We start from the raw sequence: 20,486 nt of genomic DNA, 5'->3' as shown, positions 1-20,486 counted from the left end.
GAATGAGTTTTTCTGCGTCACGCTGAGGAAGGATTTTCCTGATTTTATTAATATTACGTAGATGAAAGAAGGCAGTTCTGGAGATTTGCTTCATATGGTGTCTAAAGGACAAATCCTCATCAAAGATGACTCCAAGGTTCCTCACAGTTTTGCTGGAGGCCAAGACAACGTCATCTAGAGTAACTAAAAGATTACAGAAAGAGTTTCTGAGGTGTTTAGGACCAAGTACAATAACTTCTGTTTTGTCTGAATTTAGAAGCAGGGAGTTCTTGGTCATCCAGACCTTTATGTCTTTTAGACAGGCTTCAAGTTTTACTAACTGATTAGCTTCATCTGGTTTTATAGAAAGATATAGCTGAGTGTCATCTGCATAACAATGGAAGTTGATGCAGTGCTTCCTGATGACATCTCCTAATGGAAGCATGTACAAAGTAAAAAGTATTGGGCCTAACACTGAGCCTTGTGGAACTCCATAACTAACTCTTGTTTGTCTGGAAGACTCATTGTTGACATGGACAAACTGGAATCTATCTGATAAGTAGGATTTGAACCAGTTTAATGCAGTTCCTTTAATCCTCGTAACGTCTTCTAATCTCTGTAATAAGATTGTATGATCAATTGTATCAAAAGCAGCACTGAGGTCCAGAAGAACAAGTACAGAGACGAGTCCATTATCTGAGGCTGATAAAAGGTCATTAGTAACTTTCACCAGAGCTGTTTCTGTGCTATGATGAACTCTAAAGACTGAACATCTTCAAACAGACAGTTCCTCTGGAAATAATCACAAAGTTGATTTACAACAACTTTTTCAAGGATTTTAGAAATAAACATCAGGTTGTAAATTGGTCTGTAGTTTCCTAAAATAGCTGATCAAGAGTCGGCTTTTTAAGTAAAGGTTTAATTACAGCCACTTTAAAAGCCTGCGGTACATAGCCGGTTACAATAGATAGGTTGATCTGATCTAATATGGAAGTATTAATTAAAGGGAAGACTTCCTTAAAAAGTTTAGTTGGGTTGAGATCCAACAGACAGCTAGAGGATGCAGATGAAGAAATAATTGTAGTTAACTCAGAGAGCTCAACAGGAGAGAAATGTTCCAAGTTTACATCTGGTCCTACGGTTGCTTCCAGGACTGCTGTTGCTTAGCAACACATCAGTGACAGTAACAGGAAGGGTCTGCCCGATTCTCTCCCTGATAGTAAGAATTTTATTAGTAAAGAAGTTAATGAAGTCATTACTGCTGAGAGCTGAAGGAATAGAGGGCTCAACAGAACTGTGACTCTTTGTCAGCCTGCTGCAGTGCTGAAAAGAAACCTGGGGTTGTTCTTGTTGTCCTCTATTAATGATGAATAATATGCAGCTCTGCCTTATGAAGAGCTTTCTTATATGATATCAGACGATCCTTTCAGGCAGGTGAAATTCTTCTAAATTAGTGGAAAGCCATTTCCTATCGAGCTTCTAGTTGCTGCCTAGCAGAGCGTGATGGTGAGTTGTACCGAGGAGACGCCTCCTCTGGTTCATGAAAACCATTAACACACAATATAGGTTTATTCAATAATACCACAACATCGGTTTATTTATTAGCAACATCAGCTTATTTATTAACACCACATCAGTTTATTTATTACCACAAAATCTGTTTATTTATTACCACACAACATTTATTTGTTAACACCACATTGAAGAGCAATGTGTTTTGAACACAGTATTATTAATAAATGAGTTGCATTAGGAGCTTTAAGTGTGAATAATTTACTTCTGCTCACTTCTCAACATGGTTCCAGCACCTGATTTCACTGTAGTGGATGAGATTAATTTGTTAACTTTGACATTTAATTAATTGGAAATCATCTTAAATTATTCACCTGATATGCCAACCTCGACATCCCCAAAACCTTCAACTCTCACAGCTCAGACTGTCAAGGCTGCTAGCCTCCCCCTGGGTTAGTGTCTCAGTCATTGATGCTTATTCGATTGGCCATGATCGAAGTTGGCTGTGACACACCTTCTAATTAACTTAGATCTGCGTTTGTGCCTAGATTCACAAATATAGAGCCGTAACAGGATGCAGCCGTGCTAGTGGCTGGATGAGATGGCATTTTGAAAGCTAAAGGAAAGCTGTTCCATAAGAAAACTTCAAAGTCGTAATACCATACAAATACAGAGCCTTTCTCCATAGTATGACGTATAGCTTGCTTCATAGACATACACAATGATGGTATTTTGTTTCTTTTACATAATATTTCAGAAACAAATTTCAATAGTTGTCAGCATATACAAAAGTCATTGAGATTCCTGTTTAAACAAGTCATGGGCTCAAACTTCCACTAAGAGACTGTGTGGTTGGTTTTGTGATGCAGGAACACAAGTCACCGCGTTGTGTTGTGCACTTTGTGTTTGCAGGTGTCCATAGTGAAGAGCGAGGAGACCAAAGTTCGTCAGGAAGACCTCAGTAAACTTCTGTATGAAGTTCAGCTGCTCAGAACGCAACAAGACAACATGGAGTGTCAGATGCAGGACATGAAGCAGTGAGTACAGAGGGTGTGTATGTGTGTGTGTGTCTGTGTGTGTGCGCGTATACAGTATGTGTGTGTGCGTGTATGTGTATGTGCGTGTGTGTGTGTGTGTGTGTGTGTGTGTTTCTCTGTGTGTGTGTGTGTGTGTGTGTGTGTGTGTGTGTGTGTGTGTGTGTGTGTGTGTGTGTGTGTGTGTGTGTGTGTGTGTGTGTGTGTGTGTGGGTGTGTCATGGCCCCACAAACATGCCAACAAGTTAATCTCCTTCACCTTCACCTGTAGTTTGGTTCATTTGTACTGAATGCACTTATTGTAAGTCGCTTAGGATAAAAGCGTCAGCTAAATGAAACGTAAATGTAATGAAATGTAACCAGCAGTTGCGTTTGATCTTTAGAAAGGACCCTTAATAGATAGATAGATAGATAGATAGATAGATAGATAGATAGATAGATAGATAGATAGATAGATAGATAGATAGATAGATAGATAGATAGATAGATAGATAGATAGATAGATAGATAGATAGATAGATAGATAGATAGATAGATAGATAGATAGATAGTTACTTTATTAATCCTGCGAGGGATTTATTTTTTGCTACAGCAGCATTTATAGATACAGGGTAAAGTAATAAAGTAACAGAGAAAAATATTAAACATAAAAATATATATGTATATGAAACAATATATACAATAAAAATAGAATAATATTAATTTAAACGAACTAAGCAATAGTACAAAGATTCAAACAAACAACCAACAGTACAAACGGTGTTATAGTTGTGAGATTTATTTGGCCAGAGGTGATTTATTGTAAAGTGTTACAGCAGTGGGCAGGAATGATCTCCTGTATCTGGAATGATCTCCTGTATCTGGAATGATCTCCTGTATTAGGAATGATCTCCTGTATCTGGAATGATCTCCTGTATCAGAAATGATCTCCTGTATCAGGAATGATCTCCTGTATCTGGAATGATCTCCTGTATCAGGAATGATCTCCTGTATCAGGAATGATCTCCTGTATCAGGAATGATCTCCTGTATCTGGAATGATCTCCTGTATCAGGAATGATCTCCTGTATCTGGAATGATCTTCTGTCCCTGCAGCAGGTGGAGAGGGTGGTCAGGATTATCCAATATGGATAATAGTTTCCTCAGCGTCCTCCTCTCCACCACCTTTTCCAGACTGTCCAGTTTCCAGCCAATGATGGAGCCGGCCTTTTTAACCAGTTTGTTAAGTCTGTTGGTGTCTTCGGCTCCAAGGCTGCTGTTGCAGGGGTTAGGGGGTTAGGGGTGTTGCAGGACCTCAGACAGCTGGATGCCGTCAGGTCCTCAGGACCCCGCGGATCATCGGATGTGTTTGGGAGGTGTGGTGTGTGGAGGAGAGAGATGAGGGCTGTGAATTAAACCTGTTGAAGAAACAGTTTAGCTCATTTGCCCTCTCCAGCACACCAATAAAATAATTAAGGACATAAAAACTCTCTGGTCAGGTCAGTTTGACATTTGATAATGATTTGAAATCCTCTAATTCTTAACTTACAACTACCTGTTCTGTGTTTAAATATGACATTAAATGAAATAAAACAAATGTAAGAAAGTTTGACTTCATAGCTTGTCTATGACGACAGCTTTTTCAGCTAAATGCAAAAAAAAACCACCATAATTTTTTAAAGTACAGTCGTGATGCTCTGCAGTTTTGAACCACTGTATTGTTCCCCCACCATCCTTTTAACGATATTTGAGTTGGGATAATGTGAGAGCAGCAACTGACCTGTCTGTTGTTCCTCTTTCTAAGTTGGAACAAACCATCCGCTGGATGAACGGACTTGTTCTCTGAAGGCTATTGTTGCTGAAAACAGCTGCTCTGTGTCCATTGTGTGGCGGAGCTGCTTTGTGCTCAGCATTGTTTGCTAATGAGAGGAGAGAATGTTCACCTGCTCACCTGACTAACACACACACACACACACACACACACACACACACACACACACACACACACACACACACACACACACACACACACACACACACACACACACACACACACACATAACGAGCCACAACATTCTTAGAAAGGATGAGCGCACGTGTGCACGGGCACATGTACAGGCATGTATGTAGTCATGGATGACATTTCACCTCAGACATAAGTCGGTGGTACTTTGTGATTTTAATTAAGATGTAATGTAGTCCAAGCGTTGCTTTGTTCGTGTTTCTAAGTTGCTTTAAATGACCCAAACATGACAGAGCTGGTGTTACATTCTGAATAATGTAACTCTACTTTTCTGTCAGAGAGTCTATTAGAGACTACAGAAACTAACACTGTTTTAGAAACCATCATCTCAGGTTTCAGGGCTAACTGAAAGAGTAAACTTTCCAATGTTGCTTTAGTGTCTATAAGTTAAAAGGAAACTCCACTTATTTTACACATCAAAGTGTGTTTGCAGGCATTGGGACGTAACTCAGTGATATTGCAGCTTAAGGCACTTCTGCATCTGTCTCATTTTTCAGACCTGAAGCTACGAACACTTTTATATACAGTCTGTGGTTAAATGTACCAAAAACATTGTGGTTACAGTTACAAAAACACTATATTTTGGGGTAAATGTACCATGTTTAGTGTTTAGTTAGGGTTAGGCACAAAAACGAGTTTGTTAGGGTTCGGAAAAGTTCTTGATCTGAATCTGATTGAAAACTTGCTATCAACCAGCCAGTTTTAACAAAATAAATCTGGGGATTTTCAACCGGAGGATCTAGGGCCTCAAATTATTAACCTACTGGTCATTGGTGTTATGGTGCGTTCATGAGCAACTGGGAAAAGGGATACGTCCAACCTCTGAGTGGGAAAATACATACAACACTGCTGGTTGCTGATTGATCCACCCAGACTCTTGTTTTAGTGCTGATCAACTGCTGCAGATACTCTGCATGGAAGAACCTGAATTAACATCATTTGTAAAACTGCAGTTTCATTGGTTTTGTACTATTTTGAAGAACAATTCAATTCAATTTTATTTATATAGCGCCAAATCACAAAACAGGTTATTTCATGGCACTTTACACATTAAAGTCTTTACAGCAGAACTTTACAACATTATACAATGAAACCGAACAATTCAACAATTCAATAATTCAACAATTCAACAATTCCCACATAAGCTAGGAGGGGAAAAACTCCTCTTTAAGGGAGAAAAACCTCCAACAGAGGGAAGAAAAACTCCCTTTAACAGGAAGAAACCTCCGACAGAACCAGGATCAGAGGTGGAGAACATCTGTTAACAGAACCAGGATCAGAGGTGGAGAACATCTGTTAACAGAACCGTGCTCAGAGGTGGGCGGAGCATCTGTTATCAGAACTGGGCTCAGAGGTGGGCGGAGCATCTGTTAACAGAACCGGGCTCAGAGGTGGGCGGAGCATCTGTTAACAGAACCGGGCTTAGAGGTGGGCGAAGCATCTACCTCAACTGGTTGGGGTGAGAAAAAAAGCTGCGTTCAAGTCAATGTCAACCACAAATCCTCTTAACCATGTTGTTTTTCTGTTCTGTGATTTTTCTGCTGTTTACAGGCAGAATGAAGTTCTGTGGAGAGAAGTCGTCTCACTGAGACAGAACCACACACAGCAACAGAAAGTCATGAACAAGGTGAGTCCAGTGTGTGTGTGTGTGTGTGTGTGTGTGTGTGTGTGTGTGTGTGTGTGTGTGTGTGTGTGTGTGTGTGTGTGTGTGTGTGTGTGTGAGAGAGAATTACATCCTGATTTTGTAGATTTTTTTTCCCCACTCTGAACCCTTTTATGCTGCAGTTTGTTAGTGTCAACATGAGAAACTCTGGAGCAGTAAATATGTGCAGGAAGACTGTAAACTGTAAACTGCATCATATTATTGGCTCAAAACTTCACCAAGCTGTCCATAACAAAACTTTAAAGTTTCTACACAACTCTGTATCCAACACGTTCCAGATCTTCACGTTGCTCATGTTCCTAGATGTGGTAAGATACGATAAGATAAGATAAGATAAGATAAGATAAGATAAGATAAGATAAGATAAGATAAGATAAGATAAGATAAGATAAGATAAGATAAGATAAGATAAGATAAGATAAGATAAGATATAAAATAAGATAAGATTAATAAGATACGATAAAATAAGATGAATAAGATAAGATTAATAAGATAAGATACGATAAGATAAGATTAATAAGATAAGATACGATAAAATAAGATTAGTAAAATAAGATTAATAAGATAATATTAATAAGATAAGATACGATAAGATAAGATTAATAAGATAAGATACGATAAAATAAGATTCGTAAAATAAGATTAATAAGATAATATTAATAAGATAAGATACGATAAGATAAGATAAGATTAATAAGATAAGATAAGATTAGTAAAATAAGATTAGTAAAATAAGATTAATAAGATAATATTAATAAGATAAGATATGATAAGATAAGATAAGATTAGTAAAATAAGATTAGTAAAATAAGATTAATAAGATAATATTAATAAGATAAAATAAGATTAGTAAGATAAGATAAGATTAATAAAATAAAATAAGATTAATAAAATAAGATTAATAAGATAAGATACAATAAGATAAGATTAATAAGATAAGATACGATAAAATAAGATTCGTAAAATAAGATTAATAAGATAATATTAATAAGATAAGATACGATAAGATAAGATTAATAAGATAAGATAAGATTAGTCAAATAAGATTAGTAAAATAAGATTAATAAGATAATATTAATAAGATAAGATATGATAAGATAAGATTAGTAAAATAAGATTAGTAAAATAAGATTAATAAGATAATATTAATAAGATAAGATATGATAAGATAAGATAAGAATAGTAAAATAAGATTAATAAGATAATATTAATAAGATAAGATACGATAAGATAAGATTAGTAAGATAAGTTAAGATTAATAAAATAAAATAAGATTAATAAAATAAGATTAATAAGATAAGATAGGATAAATATGATAAGATAAGATATAAGATATAAGATACAAGATAAGATAAGATAAGATAAGATAAGATATAAAATAAGATAAGATATAGGATAAGATAAATAACATAAGATTAATAAGATAAGATAGGATAAATATGATAAGAAAAGATAAGCTATAAGATCAGATCAAATAAGATAAGATATAAGACCATATTTAAAATAAGATATAAGATACGATATAAGATAAGATAAGATAAGACAAGATCTTATCTTATCTTATCTTATCTTATCTTATCTTATAGCATATAAGATAAGTTAAGATATAAGATAAGATATAAAATAAGATATAAGATATAAGATACAAGATACAAGATACAAGATATAAGATATAAGATAAGATATAAGATATAAGGTAAGATATAAGATACAAGATAAGATAAGATAAGATAAGATAAGATAAGATAAGATAAGATAAGATAAGATAAGATAAGATAAGATAAGATAAGATAAGATAAGATAAGATAAGATAAGATAAGATAAGATAAGACAAGATCTTATCTTATCTTATCTTATAACATATAAGATAAGTTAAGATAGATAAGGTAACAGATAACAGCTTATGAATACAGATAGGAAAAAGATAAGTACCCAGAGAGAAAAAATTTTACAAGTAAAAAATAATATATAATAAAAAGAAAATCTTTTAGGAAAATGAAAAAAATGAAAAACAAAGCAAACACAAGCAAGCTATATACACAAAATATATATAAAAAAATACACCTTGACCTATACTTTAAAAGAAAAACAGATAATTATTGCATTTAGGTGATATCAAATATATTGTAAATTGTAGGATATATTCTATATCGCTTATTCCAACTGCAGTTAATGGTCTTGAAGATGATGCTGAGTGGGTTACTAGTCCTGCAGCTTATTTTCCTTTGTGTGTCTCTGTGTGTGTGTGTGTGTGTGTGTGTGTGTGTGTGTGTGTGTGTGTGTGTGTGTGTGTGTGTGTGTGTGTGTGTGTGTGTGTGTGTGTGTGTGTGTGTGTGTGTGTGTGTGTGTGTGTGTGAGAGAGAGATCAAGGGAGGATGCTGATTCATGTTGTGCTTTTTTCTCTCTTTGCCAGCTGATTCAGTTTCTGTTCAGCCAGATGCAGTCCAACACACCTAGCACTGTGGGCCTAAAGAGAAAGCTGTGAGTTCACACACACACACACACACACACACACACACACACACACACACACACACACACACACACACACACACACACACACACACACACACACACACACACACACACACACACACACACACACAGTGGAGCAATCAACAAAAGTGAGACAAACAGGGCCGCAGTGGGGCAGAGGGAAGGGCTGGCTCAGCTGACCAACTGAACAATCTAACTCTACAAGCACTGTGAATGGAGACAAGTGCTGAATCAGTCAGTCAGATACACACACACACACACACACACACACACACACACACACACACACACACACACACACACACACACACACACACACACACACACACACACACACACACACACACACACACACACACACACACACATTGACACCCAGTGAAGGCAGAGCAGAGTGCATGACCCTACAGCCTGTGTGTAAAACGCTGGCTCAGCTCTGCTGCTGACAGTGAACAAGGCCGACATGAGAAAGGAAAAGCTCGCTGCGACACAAACGTGCCAAAGAAATGTGGATTTCTGGATCAGGAGAAATGTTCCTGCACGTTTAACTGATATTTATGTTGTTTTCACATCTTCATGCTCTCAATCGACTGTCATCACTCCTCCCCACTCCTCCCCTCATTTCCTGTCCCGGTGAGCAAAAGTGATGATACAAAATTTGAAAACAAACAACTAACAACACTGAAAAAGATATGCAGCCGTATCAGCAGCTGTGTGAGGCTGTTAGCTGAGCAGGGCTTAAAATGCTAACGTCAGCAACAGATGCTAACGTGTTGACAACAGGAATGTTAACATGATGATGTTTCACAGCTGGTCCCACCATCTTTGTTTAGTATGTTAGCATGCTGTACACAAACTACACTTTAAGAGTGCCATCTGTTTTGCAGGTATTTGGTCATAAATCAAAGCAAAAAAAAATGCCCCTTGGGGATTAATAAAGTATCTATTTATTTATCTATCTATCTATCTATCTATCTATCTATCTATCTATCTATCTATCTATCTATCTATCTATCTATCTATCTATCTATCTATCTATCTATCTATCTATCTATCTATCTATCTATCTATCTATCTATCTACCTACCTATCTCATGGCGGCGCTAGCTGAAAAGTTATGTGAGAGTTTATGTGCACCAAGCTTAGACAGTTTATAAAAATGGACCTAGTCTGAAAAGTAAATCCAATGCAGAAGTGCGTTAAACTGCTGTACCACTGACGGCCACTAGGGGCTGATTCACAGCAAGAAAGTCAGATGCAGTGATTCCTATAAAGACGGATATAAAGGAACATAAAAACATGTTCAAATGTAATGGGGAAAAAAAAAGCATAAGAACAGACCAAACTAAACACAAGAAAACATATTAATACAGTAAGATAAAATAGAGTTTAAATACAGAATAAAGCAGAATGCAAGTTCAAGAAAGCTTCAGGTGTAGCTAGTAAAAAGTAAAGAGATATGTTTAAAAATGTATTTTAATCATATTTACTGAGCTAGCTTCCCTACAGGTTGTGATATTTACAGGTATCGACAGGTATCTACAGGTATTTATAGGTATCTACAGGTATCCACAGGTATTTATAGGTATCTACAGGTATCTACAGGTAATTACAGGTATGTACAGGTATTTACAGTTATCTACAGTTATCTATAGGTATCTACAGGTTGTTTGTTCCACAGCTGACAAAAGTTGTATCCTTAATTTTCCTTCAGCTGTTTCAGGGAACGTCCAATAAACCAGTTAAAGTAAAGTAAAAGTAAAAACAGGAAACTAAAGAGGTGTATTGTATTCTAAATAACAAATCCATCTGTAACAGTTTCTATTTACTAATTAGTAAATACTCTGATGAAGATGCCCCGCTGTTATTGACTCTATGAGGCTGTTATTGACTCTATGAAGCTGTTATTGACTCTATGAGGCTGTTATTGACTCTATGGAGCTGTTATTGACTCTATGAAGCTGTAATTGACTCTATGAAGCTGTTATTGACTCTGTGAGGCTGTTATTGACGCTATGAAGCTGTTATTGACTCTGTGAGGCTGTTGTTGACTGGCTCTGTGAAGCTGTTATTGACTCCAGATGTGTGACAGACTGAAACCTTATGTTCCCTCCAGGCCCCTGATGCTGGACGACGGCTCTCCCAGCCCTCCTGCCTCCAAGTTCAGCCATAGTCACCCGATGGAGCCCATGCACGAGCCCTTCTACATCCAATCGGTGAGGAAATATGCACAAGATGCACCTAAATCCACTGAGCACATATTACATCAGTTAGAATATCGTGATTCTGGTCATTTCTAGGTGCGTAAACCGTCAAAGAAAAGCTCGTGTCGCCAAGGGATCTATAAATAGTAAACGGCTGTCAACCTTCAACATTCAGCACCACCAGAGCTGCAGAAAACTTTGAAGTAGCTGATCTCTCTCAGCGCTCGGGCATGATGGGACTTTATCTTTTTATTCACAGCCAGTTGATTTAATAAACACCTCTCTTATTTCAGAAGCAATAGTATTTATTAGGGTATAAATTTAAAGTTTACTTTACCTACCTTCAGTGAATCTCCTTTGACAAGCTGCTACCATCAGTCCAGCTGTTCTGATGTATGAACACTAGAGGGCAGCAGCGTGCTGCGACAGATGTGTATGTAGCCTTGGGTTGAAGTGAATTAGCTGTTTTTCTATTTAACTTGCAAAGACAGAAAGAGCAACAGCTTCAGAAGCTGAGAGGTTTAGTGACGTCAGACTGAGCAGATAGACAGTTTGTAATGTCTTCACTTTATACATTTTAAACCCTTTATATACAGGTTCACCCTTTGAGGTTGTTAAAATCTGTTTATTACTCGCCAGCTGACAACATCAGTGGGTTCCAGCTCCTCATTAAATCTATATGATGTTTTACTTGCAAAAACACGAAGGAAAAACAAGTAGATTTAATGTAATTTAGCTCAAATTAGCCAGCAGCTTGAATTAACTTGGCTTTCTTGCTGGTCTGTTTCTTTGATCTTGAGCGCAGGCAGCATTGTAGCTCCATTTTGTTGGGCCTGCAAATTTTCTTGTTGTTAAAAATGTCTGTGGCGTGATAATATAAAGGAGATAAAACCAGTTCTGGTCCTGCAGTAATGCAGGTTTTACCAGATATGTCCGTTCCTTTTGTAGGACAGTACATTCATTTTTCATTAATGAGCATCAAAAACTGGAGGAGGAGACGGAGCAGAGCAAACACACCTCACAGTCCTCTCCTATTCGTCCTCAGCCTTCCAGTGATTCTGCTTCTTGCTCTACTAGTGGGCTAACAGGAGGACCAATCATATCGGATGTTACTGACATGTCTCAGGCCAGCATGGCCCTTCAGATGCAGCCGGATGAGACCAGGTGAGCGAGACAATTTAAAAGTCTGCTGCAGCGCCACCATCAGCTCCACATCCATCTAACATGGTGAAAAAGAGATGCTGGTTTAATGTTTCCTTCAGTCTGACAGTGTTTGACTCCAGCAGGGAGAAGTGCATGATGCTCATCAAAGAAGAGCCTGTGAGTCCAGGAGTCAGAGGAGGAGGGAAAGGAGGCAGTGTCGGGGGAGGAGAGGCCATCGCGTTGACCTCCTCCTGTGAGGTGTGCTCCTCCGAGCCTCCGGTCCTCCCCGTTGCCATGGTGCAGTCCGTTCTGGAGGGGCGGAGCTCAGCAGCCTCGATGGTGGAGAGGAGGAGCAAGAGACCCGCCCTGGACAGGTAGGAGGTCCCAGGTGGACGTAATCACACCAAACTGCACACTGATGGAGGCACTAACCCTATGTGTGTGTGTGTGTGTGTGTGTGTGTGTGTGTGTGTGTGTGTGTGTGTGTGTGTGTGTGTGTGTGTGTGTGTGTGTGTGTGCAGAGTGGAGGTTTCAGACTCCGTGGAGAACGTGGATATGAGCCTGGAGGAGCTGCAGCAGCTACTGCTCAGGAGCCAACAGCAGAGTTCAGTGGAAGCTGGAACCAGTGCTGTTCTGGATGTAGGTCGATCTGTTCTAATCAGAGACTGTAGGACTTTTAAGTTTTCATGGCAAGGATTGAACGGTTTTTGATACTATCGAGAAACAAAAAATGCCTCATTTGGTCCAAATTTCGATATCTGACAGTAGAGCGTCTCATTTCACTGTTTTCAAATTCATTGTTTACAAATTCACTGGAGTAATTTAAGGCTTTTCTGTTTGCGATAGTCTGCATGTGAGGCATTTAGGGACCATCTGTAAATTATAGCATCTACAGATAGTCTGCACACGAGGATTTTGGGTGAGGTCTGTAAATTTAAGCATCTAGCGATATAATACATATGAGCCATTTAGGGGACATTTGTAAATATTTGCATCTACCCATAATAGTCTGCATGTGAGTCGTTTAGGGACCATCTGTAAATTGTAGCTCCAGAAAATAACTTGGGTGACTCTCCCCCTCTAAACTGCATGAAAACTGAACCAGCATGGAAGTCAGGGTATTGGCACCGGCACCAGGAACAATACTCAGCCTGATAACATCTGTCTGATATTTGAAATGTCAAACTGGTCTCTGTCTCGTTTCCAGACAGCAGCCAGTAACACTGATCTGAATGACCTTTCATCTTCCTGTTTCTCTGTAGCCTTTCAGTTTAAGCCTACCTCTAACTGAGTGGAACTTCACAGAGATGGAGTCCAACCTTAAATCAGTAAGTCTGACAGTGTGACTGCTCTAAACTGTAGAGATGATTTAATCCTACTATACAGTACGTCGGCAGCTTCTCTGTTTAACTTCTGTGTAAAATAATCCACCCAAACTTTTCATTAACTAGTTGCTAACTTTGTCTGCTGTTTATTTGTTGCTGGTTTGGTCGTGAACACTGGATTTATCAAAGCTTCTTTTTTACCAAAAAACTTTTCCTGATGCTCAGGGATGACGTGTTATTTTTGAAGTACCACAATGCACGTGTGATGCATATGCACCATTACGTTGCTGTTGTTTCAATTCGAATATCACTAATATATATTTCCCTCCCCTTCATTTTTTTAAGTCAACAATAATCCTGCTAATTTCAACAGCTGTTTCAGATTAATTATCTAAAGTGTAATTGTCACAACAGGTGACTCAAAATGTTCACAATAAAAGCCAGGTTAAAAAAAACAATAAGGACTTCTGTCTATTGGAAAACTAGAGGGCTTTTAATTAAAAATTGGTGTCAAATCAAGGCCTTGAGCTGACATCGTGAATCAATCAATCAATCAATCAATCAATCAATCAATCAATCAATCAATCAATCAATCAATATACTTTAAATTTCAATATGACAACTGTGACCATTTATTTAGAAATGATCGGATCTTCAAGGACTTAAAAGATGTGGAACAAAGAGATTGAACCAAAACAGTAATTGGCTGTAAAATCAAAACAATGAACTAAAATGTGTCATTCTTAATTCCCCACCTTTCACTTTACGCGTAGTTTTTTTTATCCTTAACATTAATTCTAGCTGCTTTGTCAATTAAGCACCCAATATAATATTCATAATTATGTTTTCACTAGTGTATTATCACCTAAAGCTAAGATATATGTCTTCGCTACCTTAGAATTAGGCCATAATATCTATATATTGAGCGGGTCCTCTTCCAAAGAGGCCTAAATCTTTCTACAGTAGCCCAGAAGGAGCAAACCAAATACTGGATCAAGAGAGTTTCTTTAAATGTTTCGCAGCCACCATAAATTTTCTTACTCACTTGTAAAGTGTGTGTGTGTGTGTGTGTGTGTGTGTGTGTGTGTGTGTGTGTGTGTGTGTGTGTGTGTGTGTGTGTGTGTGTGTGTGTGTGTGTGTGTGTGTGTGTGTGTGTGTGTGTGTGTGTGTGTGTGTGTGTGTGTGTGTGTGTGTGTGTGTGTGTGTGCGCGCGCGCGTGTGTGTGGGTGGGTGCCTTCAGATGGTGCAACAATAGTCTGAGGGAGTGACTTTAATGTCATAACATTGGTTGCCTTAATTACGTAACCTTCTGTATCTGTTTCAAATTAAAAGGCATTTTACGTTTCATACATGGTCCATTCATGGTCATTTCTTTCTTTTATTACAACTTATTTTTTACAATTAAAAAGTTCTCAAATGTTTTTTTTATTTCATGTTTCTATTTTGGAAAGAGGCGAATCGCCACCTTAACGTGGTGGAGGGGTTTGAGTGGCTCAGTGATCCTGGGAGTTATGTTGTTGGGGCATCAGCCCCTGGTAGGGTCTCCCAAGGCAAACTGGTCTCAGGTCAGGCTCAGCTCTAAGAAACAACATGGAGCAGCCACCCTGTGGACCCACCACCCGCAGGGACAAGCATCGGGGTTGGGTGCAATGCAGACCAGGGACCCAGGCGAGCCGATCACCGGCAGCATAGACCAGCTTCAGGGACGTTGAACGTCACCTCGATAGCAGGGAAAGAGATGGAGCTGGTGCAGGAGGTGGAGCGGTAACAGCTAGATATAGTTGGGCTCACCTCCGCACACAGCACTGTGTCTGGAACCAAGCTCCTGGAGAGGGGCTGGACTCTATCCTTTTCTGGAGTTGCCCAGTGTGAGAGGCGCCGGGCAGGAGTGGGGATACTCACGAGCCCCTGGCTGAGCGCAGACATGTTGGAGTTCTCCCCGGAGAACGAGAGGCTCCGCCTCCACGCGCCTGCGGGTTGCAGGGAGGAAGACTCTGACTATTGTTTGTGCTTATGCACCAAACGGCAGTTCGGAGCCTTTTTGGAGTTGGTGGGGGGAGTCCTAGAAAAGGCGCCGCCTGCCGACTCCATAGTTCTCCTGGGAGACTTCAACGCTCATGTGGGCAACGACGGAGAAACCATGGCAGCGGGTGATTGGGAGGAACGGCCTGCTGATCTGAACCCGAGCGGTGTTTTGTTATTGGACCTCTGTGCCGGTCACGGTTTGGCCATAACAAACACCATGTTGGAGCACAAGGTGGCTCATAAGTGTACCTGGTACCAGAACACCTTAGGCCGGAGATCAAGAATCGACTTTGTAGTCGTATCATCTGATCTGCGGCCGTATGTCTTGGACACTCGGGTGAAGAGAAGAGCAGAGCTGTCAGCTGATCACCACCTGGTGGTGAGTTGGATCAAATGGGAGTCGGCTGGAAAGACCTGGCAAACCCAAACGTGTAGTGAGGTTAAGCTGGGAACGTCTGGCCGAGGAACCTGCCCAGGAGGTCTTCAACTCTCACCTCCGGAAGAACTTCTCACATTCCAAGGGAGGTTGGGGACATGGAATCCAAGTGGACCGTGTTCAGAGCCTCTATTGTAGACGCGGCCGCTAGGAGTTGTGGTCAGAAGGTCATCGTGCCTGTCGTGGCGGCAACCCGAGAACCCGGTGGTGGACACCGAGGATGAGGGGAGCTGTCAGGCTGAAAAAGGAGGCCTTTCGGGTCTGGTTGGCTCAGGGGTCTCCTGAAGCAGCTGAGAGGTACCGGCAGGCCAGAAGGGCTGCAGCTGCGGTGGTCGCAGATGCTAAAACTCGGGCATGAGAGGAGTTCTAGAAGGCCATTGAGAAGGACTTTCGGTTGGCCTCAAGGGGAGGACTGCTGACTCGGACGGGGGACATCGTTGGGCGGTGGAAATCACACTTTGGGGAACTTCTAAACCCAGCCACCATGCTCCCTGGAGAGGAGGCACCGTCTGAAGACTTGGGGGGGTCGCACCCATATCCCTGACAGAGGCCTCTGAAGTAGTCAAAAAGCTCCTCGTTAGCAAGGCGCTGGGGGTGGATGAGATCCACCCTGAACTGCTGAAAGCGCTGGACATTGCTGGGCTGTCTTGGCTGACACGCCTCTTCAATGCAGCATGGGGGTCGGGAACGGTACCCATGGACTGGCAGATTGGGGTGGCTGTTCGCATTTTCAACAAAGGGGGCTGGGGAGTTGCTCCAACTATCAGGGTATCACACTACTCAGCCTCCCGGGCAAAGCTTATGTCAGGGTGCTGGAAAGGACTCAGACCGTTTGTCGAACCTCAAATTCAAGAGGACCAGTGCGGATTCCGTCCCAGTCGTGGAACAGTGTACCAGATCTTTACCATCTTTACCCTCGCAAGACTACTGGAGGGTCCTGGATGTTTGCCCATCCAGTCTACATGTGTTTTGTGAACTTGGAGAAGGCTTTTGACCGGGTCCCCCGCGGTTTTTTGTGGGGGCTGCAGGAGTACGGGGTGCTGGACCTGTTGCAACGGGCCATCGGTACAACTGCAGTAGGCGCTGTGTTCGTATTCTCGGTAATAAGTTAGACATGTTTCCAGTGGGCGTGGCCTCCGCCAGGGCTGTCCTTTGTCACCGATCCTGTTTGTGACCTTCAAGATATCTAGGAGCAGCCGGGGGGAGGAGCACGTCGCGTTCGGGGGTCTCCGGATCGCATTTCTGATGTTTGCAGATGATGTGGTCCTGTTGGCTTCTTCGGACCGCGACCTCCAGCACTCACTGGGGTGGTTTGCAGCCGAGTGTGAAGCGGCGGGGACGAGGGTTAGTACCTCCAAATTTGAGGACATGGTTTTCTGCCGGAAACCGGTGGATTACTCCCTCCAGACGGAGTGCCTGCCTCAAGCGAAGAAGTTTAAGTATCTCGGTGTCTTGTTCACGAGTGAGGGGAGGATGGAGGATGGAGGATGGAGCGGGAGATCGACAGGCAGATTGGTGCGGCTACAGCAGTACAATAGGCGCTGCACCGGACCGTGTTGGTGAAAAGGGAGCTGAGCTGGAAGGCGGAGCTCTCAGTTTACCGGGCGATTTACACTCTGACCCTCACGCTTGCTTGGCCTGCTACCACCGCGACCCAACCCCGGATAAGCGGAAGATGATGGATGGATGGATGGATGGATGGATGGATGGATGGATGGAAAAGTAAAAGTACTCATGATGAAAAATGACCCAATTTAGAGTCAAATTAATCATTATTTTAGTGAATGTTGGCCGTTCTTTTAAGTTTTTCAGAAAACCCTCGGCTTTTAGAAAATGGTTTTCAGACGTTTTAGGTTTTCAATTTTTTTTTCGAGGGTCTTAATGATTTAAAGCCATCAACAAAGATTCTCCTCTAATCCACTAATCAGACACAAATTGGTCAGCTGAAGTAACATCAGTGCAGTGTGGAAACTTCCCACCAGGTGGAGGTTTTCTTCCAAACTACAACAGCTCACAGAGGAGACAGTTCTGCTGCTGAGAGGGAGGAAATCCTTCAGTGTTGTTCTTCCATTTAAGACCCAGTATAGTAGAAACAGAGGCACTGTTACAAATTCTGCCCTCCTGCCCCCTCATGGTTTTTACCTGGTGTCAGAGAGCCTAGTGCTCGAACTCCACGCTCGCAAATTAATGAACAATGTACAAAACATTGATATACAGTATGTCTCCAAAATCCTTTGCATCTCCATTTCCCACACTGCCTTTAGATGTAAACCTGGTGCCATGAGATGATGACTGATACACAAACTGGTTTCAAATCAGAAATACAACAAATGTTTCCTCATCGTTTCCAGCCTGAAAGTCAAAGAGCATCTGCTTCCTCTGTGTTTCCGACTAACTCTGCTGTTACAACATAAAACTTAAGGTTGTGAAACACAACAGCTCCCCTTTCAGGAACCGCCTCATCTTCACCCGTCTCATAATGAAAGTGTTTTCTTTTCCTGTGTTGCTTCATGCATTGTGGAATCGAAGTGCAACACTGGTGTCGGTTGTCATGAGAGCAGCTTCAGCTGTTGAATCCCTCCCATCATGCAGCTGATGGTTTCATGATGACAATCATGTCAGTCCAAGGCTTCAGAGTTTCCTCCTTCTGTATCAAGACAAACACTTTTGTGGGAAGAGATGCTGAATGAAGCCTAAATAATGAAGTACCAGTGTTTGGAGCAGTCTGGGAGACAGTGAAGTTATAATTTAATACATCATTAGTTCAAGTTTTTATTGACTACAAACATATAAAACCTTTAAAAGAAAAAAAGTACTGCATACAGTGGTATTTTCCTCTTGCCTCTGTTTTTGCAAGAGCTCCAGTAAAAGCAGATCATAACACATCAAACAAAAAGTCCTCATCATCCATCATCCGGAGCCGTTCTCCCTGTAAAAGGCAGATTTGTTGATGCTCACTGTAATAGCTGCTCTGAAAGAGAGCTGATTTCTCCAGTATCTGTTTGGTTTTGTTTGTGCAGCTGACAGTCAATACTGCTCCCAGTAATTAGAGCGCTGCTGCAGGTTTTTCCAGCTGCAGTCTGCGTGGGCCCTGTTTTTCCTCATGTTCTCACAAACCCAAACATGTGCTGCATCAAAGTTTAAGAGCCTCAATCTGCACTACTTCAACATTTCTTTAATGCTCAGGAAACGTCTGAATATGTTTTAGTTCCATCACATGTCCACATCACATCCTGCGCCTTCCATCGGACTAATTTAGACACTGAATACAAGTCATTTAACAAGGCAGCATGCTAGTTAGCTTAACATGCTGCTAACATGAGGTTGTTAGCTTATTTGTTAAAGTGAGGCAGCTGGGAAAGATGGCTGGGTTGACTGTTTATTTGCTGGCATGGGCAGCGTGCCATTTAATTTCATGTGTATTTCGAACGCTGATGAGTTTACCGTGCTATTTAGCTTAACATGTTAGCTGGTTGTTGTTAGCAAGCAGGTTTTTAGCTGATGATGGTATGGACAGAAGTGAATAAGGTTTGATCCACAGGGCTGACCATAAACTTTATATAAAAATGGATATAGTTTCCGAGTCTGAAAAGTGAAACCAATACAGAGGTGCCATAAACTGCAATACCACTGAGCACCACTAGGGGCAGGCTCTATAGACTCCTATTCAACTTGACAAACCGATGGGTGGCGTCACGGTTGGTTTCTGCTCGAGGCAACACATGCAGCACTTATTAACTGCTGCTTTGTTCTAAATGCACCGCCAACAGTGAACACAAGTAAGACGAGGACTACTTTTGCATTACTTTGCAATAAAGTTTGCGTTCTTTTGCAACAGTCTTTTGGCATTCCTTTTGAATCAGATGTTTTCATCCAATCAGCTGCTCTGGATCACATTAACAAGAAGGACACATGCAGATACTATTTCATTACAGATATGACGACAATCATGTCAGTCCAAGGCTGCAGTTCTGCACGGCAGCGGTCAGTGAGGGAGCTGCTGAGAGGTAATGAAACACTAATGACATTACCTGCTCCTCAAATTAAACAGGTTCTCATCGGCTACTGAGTTCTTCTGGAGAATGTGTTTAAGTTTACTTTCACTAATTACAGAACCACGCCTATTAATCAGCAGTATATCAGCATGCTTAAGCTCAAAGTAGTATTTCATGAGTTGTTCCATACTGCAGCTTTCTGCGCCTGAGAAAAGTATTGCAGGTAATGCAAAAGTAGTCCTCAATAAAATCTCCCTACGAGGCTCATTAAAGTAGAATTGCAGTGATTGGCAGATTCATCGATCAGTTGATTGATAGGAAATGTATTAGCAGCTATTTTCATTTGCGTTCAAATCTAAAATTTTCATTAGCTTCCTTCTCCTTTTAAGTTTTAAACTAGATCCCATCCAGACATGTTTTAAGATACAGCACATATAACACTTTTTGTTGTGTGTGACAAAAAATTATTAAATTATCTTGTAAAAATTCTTAAACTCCTTCTCACTCAAAAAAAAAATTAAAAAAATTAAAAAAAATCCTGAATCTATGAATATGCAAATATTTTTCCTTTCTGAAGTTGGACACAGGAATTCTCTCACTTCACTGTTCATGTAGTCTGTATGACCACGGCATCAAAGTGCATCATGTATCTTTGAAAATGCTTTTCTGCTTC

At 40.6% G+C, this 20,486-nt stretch overlaps 1 protein-coding gene across 1 annotated transcript in view; it reads left to right on the top strand.

The window, feature by feature from the left end:
- The window catches only part of hsf4 (heat shock transcription factor 4), a 31,526-nt gene that overhangs the window by 8,849 nt on the left and 2,191 nt on the right, over positions 1 to 20,486 (top strand). The window contains 8 exon segments of the mRNA XM_069719406.1: positions 2,404 to 2,528; positions 6,078 to 6,153; positions 8,603 to 8,670; positions 10,802 to 10,901; positions 11,935 to 12,053; positions 12,176 to 12,420; positions 12,568 to 12,671; positions 13,295 to 13,360. Coding sequence (XP_069575507.1) covers positions 2,404 to 2,528; positions 6,078 to 6,153; positions 8,603 to 8,670; positions 10,802 to 10,901; positions 11,935 to 12,053; positions 12,176 to 12,420; positions 12,568 to 12,671; positions 13,295 to 13,360 — 903 coding nt within the window.

This window comes from Brachyistius frenatus, unplaced genomic scaffold (genome assembly GCF_029030835.1).
Source record: "Brachyistius frenatus isolate BFR_SWC_R1_liver_20210118 unplaced genomic scaffold, ASM2903083v1 Contig_214, whole genome shotgun sequence".
Taxonomy (NCBI): domain Eukaryota; kingdom Metazoa; phylum Chordata; class Actinopteri; family Embiotocidae; genus Brachyistius; species Brachyistius frenatus.
Note: the sequence above shows the minus strand (reverse complement) of the source record. Positions and strands in the feature narration are given on the sequence as shown.